Here is an 8,250-nt window from a genome sequence, read left to right as displayed (position 1 = left end):
GTTTCAAATCCCAGCTGCTTAAGTACTTTTCTCTTCCTTTGCTATAAGTTCAAACCAGTAGAGCTTCAGTCTCGACAGAGACTTCTGGTTTTAAAAGGCGTCTTCATATTTTTTTTTTGCCATTCAGTGAATATCTGTCCAACTCCACATCCTACTTTCAAAATGCATACTACGTGTCTCAAAATCCAACCAAAGTTAAAGGAAGGCAATGCTTATTACAAAGGGAAAAGTGCATCTTCTAGAAGAAACGTGTCTTCAATCGTTCACGGGGCCCCGAAATGTTGGTTTCTTCTTTTAATCCGAATTTGCTGAGCATGAACAAACTAAAAAATAAAAATTTATACATTTTAGAAAAAAAATAATCATAAACAAACATGTTTATTTTTCATCCTTTTAAAAATTGTTTAATTCCAAGCTCACAAAATGATATTTAATGATATTTAATGTTAAAGGACATCATTTAAATGTAGATAAGTACTTAATACAAAAAAAAATTATGCATAAATATGGAATAATGAGTAATATGAATGTATAGATACTCTACTTAACGAGGCTGAGTCTAATTCGAGTGCGCATCACTTTGCGCAGCTTTTTAATTTCATGCAGTCATTAATTATTTTAATTTTAATATAAAACTAACATTATTTGTAACTCCTACTGATCTGAAAATGTGATTTTACGACAATTATTGGAAAAATAACGTTGAAATGGCTCTTACAACGACACCATAGATACGTATTTTTACCGTAATATGGCAAATTTTAGAGGTATTTGGCTTCGACCAAGACCAATCGAGATGGTGAATTTTTTTGAAATTTCATAATTTGGTGACATTTTTTAACATTTACTTTCATTTACTTGAATTAAAAAGAAATCCCTAGGGCAGAAGTACAAAAAATATTGAAAAAATGTAATAATTTGGCGATTTTCCAACAAATTCCCATAGGGTCCAATAGTAAAGTTTGACAACATGTAAGATGGCCCACTAAGAAAACGGGGTGGTAAACATTCGCTTTTTTAATCCTAAAACAATAAATATAACAGTAAAAATAAATAATCAAAAAATTATCAAAATCCCTAGGGCAGAAATAATTAGACTCGGCCTCGTTAAGAATAATATAAATAATTTAATCTGTACTTAGTAATATTATAAATACTGGGAGGAATTTCAAACAGGAGGACACGGTAGAAGGTCGGGGTCTTAAGGTTGCATAGAAGCCCCTTGTGGGTCCAGGGCAAAGCCTTAGTGGGGATCCAGGGACAAACTTCTTGAAAATGGGGGCGATTCTAACAGATAATTTTCTTCTTCGATTTTAGGATAGTACAAGCACAATCTCAAATAAGAAATTCAGAAGGGAGGGCGCTGGCCCTAGAACCGCCTTTGTTGTATTCAAAAATACTGAACTTATAAATAATGACTGTTGTTTAATGTTTACCTAGTGACGTCTTATCAGCATCATCGTCCCTGCCACAGATGTCCCGGATGTTATAAGAGGATACCAGGGGTCCGACCAGCCTGTCACAGACCAGAGACCGTTGAGACAGGCGTCGTAGCAGCAATTCATCCACCACCCTAATCGCCAGTAAGAAGCACAGTCATAACCACATCTGTCATTTTTTCTGTCTGGGGTGCTGAAAGCCATCCCTGACAGATCAGCAGAAGACCTCCTCGTTTTATACATTGAGTCCCCTATAGAATAAAAAAAGAGGTTATGTGAGCCTCACTTAGTGATACTTAGTACCCACGACTCCCATAAGATAATCATGGCAAAATGCATGTTTTGCTTATTCACGTAAACAAGTCGGACGGAAAAAGAGAAGTAACTATAGAATATAAAAGGACACCCAAAAATATGTGTCCTCAAAAAGTAAAAAAGGAGGTGCGCAATGGCAGTGTGTAGTTATGATTCTGTGAAATTTTCATAAAATTTCATTCGGTGGAGGAGTCTGCGGAAAAGAGATGGGTACCTCAAAGCTTTACAGACAGACATCCCGACTAGTACTGTGAACCAATTTTTATTCACGTGCGAGAAATATCCTTGAGTGGTGCGATCTTTTTTAATTTGCGAATATTAAACGCCGCGAACCATTCATTTTGCTAAGCATTTGTAGAAAATGTTTGATCAGTCGCAGAAATTCAATCGTTGCGAATTGATTTTTTGCTGACGAATCGCGAACAAAATATGACCCGAATAATTATGTATGCAGGGGAAATTTTCGCTCCCGTTTTATTTTCACCCCTTTCGCTCTCTCCTTTTGGCGAATTTAAAACGGGGCAAAATTGTTCACAAGTTCAAAATGGCGAAAATAACACGGAGTGAAAATAACCCTGTATACAGTAGTTGGTTTACAGTATATACACTGCCGCTTTTCAAGCGGGGGTATAAACAACATTGAACGTATGACACACTAACCAAGATTTAAGTCAACAAGCTCCTTGTATTAGATAATACCCCCTGCTTGAACTAAGCTCTATCTTTAACTTCCCTTACTTATGTAATATTACATTATACGGATGTTATATACCTCAGTTTATTTTAGACGCAAGAGCATATTCTAAAACGAAGTAAATCATTCACAAACAATTTGATGAAACAAAAATTTCAGCAGTCTCTTTTAATATCCTCATTTCGTATGTTCTGTGGTGGATAAAGTGACCTGACCTTGTCAGCAAATACAATTTATAATTGAGTCAAATGCTGACTGACGTTTTTCAAGTGGAATACGTATAAGTCTACAAAAGAGAAGGACATGAAGGGACCCTGTTACAAGACAAATTGATGGAAGAAACCAGTGATTGTCCCAGAATGATTATGTGGATAGCGTAAGCAAATGATTCGAGATCACGGACTGTGACTAGCCGAGCGAATATGTTTTCCTATAAATAATGAACACTTTGAGGTATTGACTGCTCGATGTGTTACACATGTATTTGTGGTTCGATAAATATTAACAAACACGATGCATCATACGTAGCTGTAACTTGAATCGCTGATAAGTTTTTGTATTGCTTGTGTAATGACTCGGCACTTTAAGAGACGCACAAATTACGTTTTTCTTGAGCTGGTTTCTTCCAAATTTAGATAGGGATAGGGATGAGTTTTCCTGGATGTGTACTAGCTTAACCTCCTTATCCCACAGGGGAAACTCAGTAAGTGAACTCAGTTGTTTAATTAATGCTATTTATATTTGTTACTTTTGATTTTTTTCTTTTCAACATACCGGTAATATTTAAGACACTGTGAAATGTAAACCGGTTTTAATATAGACCATTGTTTGTATTTATTTTCCACTCTCTTTCCTCTCTCTCTCTCTCTCTCTCTCTCTCTCTCTCTCTCTCTCTCTCTCTCTCTCTCTCTCTTTGGTTTGTTAAGTACACGTTCCACTTTTCACCTACCTAAAGTTCCCGTAGCAGGTTCGGCGAGAAATAGTTGATACTTGTCTGCCTCATCAGAAATGGAGAATTGATTGTACAACTGGTACAGTGTTGTACCATTCACAAGTGTGATGGAGATGTAGAGGGAGGAGTTCTTTCCCTTTGTCAGTTGATGGATGGCCTCATTTCCTGTTTAAATTGAATTTTTGTAATTGTTTAATTTGTCAAGAGAAGGAGTATGTAATACTCGAACGCTTTATGTTCCATAACTTATCCTTTACTACGTTTCATATGTAGATATTGAATTATATTAAAAAAATCAGTCTTATAAAGTAAGCATTTGTTCTTTTCTTAAATTAATTGTAAAGTTAAGTTACAAGCGGTTAATGAGAATTGTTGAATTTGTATAATCTTGTTTAAAAATTATATCAAACTTTGATGTCAAATCTGAAAAAAAGCATTACAAATTTCATTTATAAAAATCTGCAGCGCATAAAAGATTCGAAGTTACCTATCCAAACGTCCCGCTCTGGTACACCAAAACCATCCTCATAGTCAGCCCAATTCCTTTCAAAGGACACAGACCCGTCTATTCGTTTTTGAATGGCCTTGAAAAGATAAACATACATGATTAACGTCCTAAAAGAATTTTTCCGTGTCGTTTAATAATCACTCTAACTGTCTATTCTTCCGTCAACAAAATAACACACCTGGCCGTGCCGACAAATTATCATATCGCGCGTAAGCGCGGTATTCAATTTGTTGGCACGGTCAGGTGTGTAATAGGACTGAAAACATCCCAAAATATGAATTCAATCCTTATTTGGACCACAGATATCACAGTTACCTATTGGACTACAGGTATCACACTTAGCTATTAGACCACAGGTTTCACTCTTAGGTATTGGACCAAAGGTATCACAGTTACCTATTGGACCACAAGTTTCACACTTTGTTATTGGACCACAGGTTTCACACTTAGCTATTAGACCACAAGTTTCACACTTAGCTATTGGACCAAAGGTATCACACCTAGCTATTGGACCACAGGTTTCACACTAAGGTATTGGACCACAAGTTTCACACGTACCTATTGGACCACAGGTTTTACACTTAGCTATTGGACCACAGGTTTCACACTTAGCTATTGGATTACAGGTTTCACACTTAGCTATTGGACCACAGGTTTCACACTTAGCTATTGGACCACAGGTTTCACACTAAGGTATTGGACCACAAAATCAATGAATCTAGTTAACAGTTTCTAAATAAATAACATACCGTCCATCCTCCGCCCCGAGTTTTCATGTCGCAGTACACACGGACAGGGCGACAGTTCACACCAAAGGGATATATTACATAAACTCCTGAACCATGGTGACCATTATGACGAATGTCCTCACAATCCAAGGGGAAGATCTGAAACGGAAAAACACTCTGCTGCCATTCATCTTTATGTTTGTGATTACACATTTAACAAATGCATGATGATACACGAACTAAGAGGTAAAAATATTTGTGAGCATTTGCGAACACAGATACCGGTTAATACAGGAACTAAGAAGTAGGTACAAAGGTGTATACAGGAACTAAGGAGTAGATACACAGGTATATACAGTAACTAAGAAGTAGATACACAGGTGTATACAGGAACTAAGAAGTAGATACACAGGTGTATACAGGAACTAAGTAGTAGTTACACAGGTGTATACAGGTAATAAGGAGTAGATACACAGGTGTATACAGGAACTAAGAAGTAGATACACAGGTGTATACAGGAACTAAGAAGTAGATACACAGGTGTATACAGGAACTAATTAAGAATTTGATACACAGGTGTATACAGGAACTAAGGAGAAGATACACAGGTATATACAGGAACTAATTAAGAAGTAGATACACAGGTGTATACAGGTAATTGGGAGTAGATACACAGGTGTATACAGGTAATAAAGAGTAGATACACAGGTGTATACAGGTAATAAGGAGTAGATACACAGGTGTATACAGGTAATAAGGAGTAGATACACCGGTGTATACAGGTAATAAGGAGTAGATACACAGGTGTATACATGTAATAAGGAATAGATACACAGGTGTATACAGGAACTAATTAAGATGTAGATACACAGGTGTATACAGGAACTAATTTAGAAGTAGATACACAGGTGTATACAGGTAATAAGGAGTAGATACACAGGTGTATACAGGAACTAAGAAGTAATTACACAGGTGTATACAGGAACTAATTAAGAAGTTGATACACAGGTGTATACAGGAACTAAGGAGTAGATACACAGGTGTATACAGGAACTTATTAAGAAGTTGATACACAGGTGTATACAGAAACTAATTAAGAAGTTGATACACAGGTGTATACAGGAACTAAGGAGTAGATACACAGGTGTATACAGGAACTAAGGAGTAGATACACAGGTGTATGCAGGAACTAATTAAGAAGTTGATACACAGGTGTATATAGGAACGAAGATGTAGATACGCAGGTGTATACAGGAGCTAGAGAGTAGGTACACAGGTGTATATAGTAAAAAGAAGTAGATACACAGATGTATACAGGAAAAAAGTAGATACACAAAGTCAATCCGATAGCATGAACTAAGACAAAAGTATATATAGAGAAAAGGTTGACCAATATTTTAGCTGAAAATCAAAGAAATACTTGATTTTTAACACAGAAAGATCGGTGGGGTACAACGTAAACAAGCCGGATTTGCATCTAATAATGTATACTTGTAGTGGGGTGTTTTTGGTGGAACGATTATTTTCATGGTTTTTTTTTCGATTTTTTCCTAGTGTAAACATGATGAGTTAGTGTAATGAATATGATTTGTGAAAAAAAATATCCAATAAGCCCTGGGATTGAATATCGGGAGGGTGTGTTCCTATCGACATGTATATGTGGTGCCCTGTTTTCAAAAAGTGAGTACATTTCATGTGTATTCAACTTGCTAAACTCTGTACACAACACTAAGGTTGGAATGACGATACTTGTGAAGAGGTTTTGCTTTCGTACATTTCTACTCTGCCTATAAATTGGTTTTCTTGATTTAAGTTCTCATTAATATACAACAAGATTACCATCTTTTATAAGTATTAACCCCCTTCTCCGCAGTCACGCATTTTAAGGCATAAACCATTACCTATTTCTAACGCAAGGTCAAGCATATACCATTTCCCCCACAATTAAAGATTTTCACGCACCTTAAAAATTTCATTTAATCCTCAATTAATTGCAAAATTCAATCATATTTTATCCTTGCTTATATCTCATAAAATTTAATCAAGAGGCCCACGGGCCTTATAGGTCACCTGAGTATCATGCAACAACTTTCAAACAATTGAATTTGGTTCGTGTTTTAAACCAGAGGTCATAAAACTCACAATTTTGAAAGGGGCACCATTCTCATAATGATAGACTTTGCATGCTTACTCTAATTACTTGTATATATAATAACAAGAGGTCTATCAGAGTAATAAACAGAAAATGCACTTCCACTTTATAACCAGTTATGCACCCCACCCCAAAGGAACCACTGAGCCTTGGGCCACTCATCGTCTCCAGCCACGGTCTGAAATCCGCATATATAGCTCTCTCCTACACGGTGTATAGGCATAATGGACCCTTTCCGCTGAAACGGACCCTTTCAGCAGAATTAACGGATACTTTCTGCTAAATTTTCAAAACAACAATGGAGTCTTCGACAAAAATGGGTTCATTTTGAGAAAAGAAAGGGTTAGTGAATATAATTTTGCTTCCACGGAATATCAGCGATATTGATATTCCTTAGTAAGCTATTGTTTATTGCCATGCATTTACCAATTAAGCTCATGAAACGTTTTAATTTGATCTAAAATCCATCGCGCAGACGAAGGCCCCTTTAAATGTAGATTTTTGCGTTAAATCGTTTATATTATAAATTGAATATTGATGTATTTTTGTGAATATAAGAAACCCAGCAATGCTTATGAAGCATGAAGCATTGCAGTAATTTTAATAAAAGTGGGTCTTGATTTTTTTGTTAAAGAAACGGTCCCTTTCTGACACATGCATTTTCTGGCACCGGGCCCTTTCAGATGCTATTCAGTTAAGCTATCATTTGAAAATTTATCTCACATATTACTAATAAGACTATTTATTTAAAACTCCCTTTTTTATTTGACTTGTCAAAAATCTCGGGAAGTTTCTAGTATGCCGGTCCCCAGAATCACGCGATTGCGCATGAGCAGTCATTTCCCTTGCCGTTGCTATGCAGAATGTAAACAAACCGCAATTTCCCACTCGCTTTAACAAAACGCATCCGATCGAGTGATTAGGGTTAGGTTATATAGTTTTTAAAATTGGGGTTGTTTTATAAATCCACTCTGTAATCTTTCTGACTTTGGGCTAATTTGTGTTATTTTTGCACTATGAGCGCCTTTTGTGACCAAAAACTTGCATGAATCAGTCTGTCGAATCGTGCCGATATCTTACACTTTGGTTTAGTTCCTGAAATTTTTGCTTTCAAAGGAAAGTTTAAGAAATGAAACTTCGGGTAAATCGACTCTATTGTCGAAACATAACGATTTTCTGCGCTGAGTTTAGGCAAGTTATTGTAAAAGCGACTTACCGTTAACTGCAGCTCGATATCCTGACCTCCTAATCATATCCAAATATTCAGAATATTTTTCCTTTCAAATCGATAATGATGCACAATTCAATCCATCGATGACTAGTAATTAGCTAACATTTGTTAAATCCCTGTATTTCTCACAAAAATCACGCAATTCTAATAGCATTGCACTTTGAGTCCTATCAGGCATTTCTTCATTACGTCAAAACACAAGTGACGCATCTCATGAATATTCATGAGATT

At 36.2% G+C, this 8,250-nt stretch overlaps 1 protein-coding gene across 1 annotated transcript; it reads right to left on the bottom strand.

Moving 5' to 3' along the window:
* Positions 1–240: 240 nt before the first annotated feature.
* LOC134231879 (fibroleukin-like) lies at positions 241–4,769 on the bottom strand. Its single transcript, XM_062713845.1, has 5 exons — positions 4,658–4,769; positions 3,888–3,984; positions 3,398–3,565; positions 1,437–1,690; positions 241–308 (listed from the first exon to the last, which is right to left on the bottom strand). The coding sequence occupies exons 1-4, from the start codon at positions 4,682–4,684 to the stop codon at positions 1,437–1,439; spliced, it is 546 nt and encodes a 181-aa protein (XP_062569829.1). The 5' UTR covers positions 4,685–4,769; the 3' UTR covers positions 241–308.
* Positions 4,770–8,250: the final 3,481 nt, after the last annotated feature.

The sequence above is a fragment of the Saccostrea cucullata genome, unplaced genomic scaffold (assembly GCF_032062105.1).
Source record: "Saccostrea cucullata isolate Sc308-1 unplaced genomic scaffold, CSIRO_AGI_Scuc_v1 ctg1342, whole genome shotgun sequence".
NCBI lineage: Eukaryota > Metazoa > Mollusca > Bivalvia > Ostreida > Ostreidae > Saccostrea > Saccostrea cuccullata.
This window is presented reverse-complemented; position numbering and strand designations above follow the sequence as displayed.

Coding starts and splice junctions, on each gene's coding strand:
- LOC134231879 (XM_062713845.1), bottom strand. CDS start 4,684: ATGAAAACTCGGGGCGGAGGATGGACG. Junction 3,985..4,657: donor CTCGGGGCGGAGGATGGACG/GTATGTTATTTA, acceptor TATCTTTTCAAG/GCCATTCAAAAACGAATAGA. Junction 1,691..3,397: donor ACCTGCTACGGGAACTTTAG/GTAGGTGAAAAG, acceptor TTTATTCTATAG/GGGACTCAATGTATAAAACG.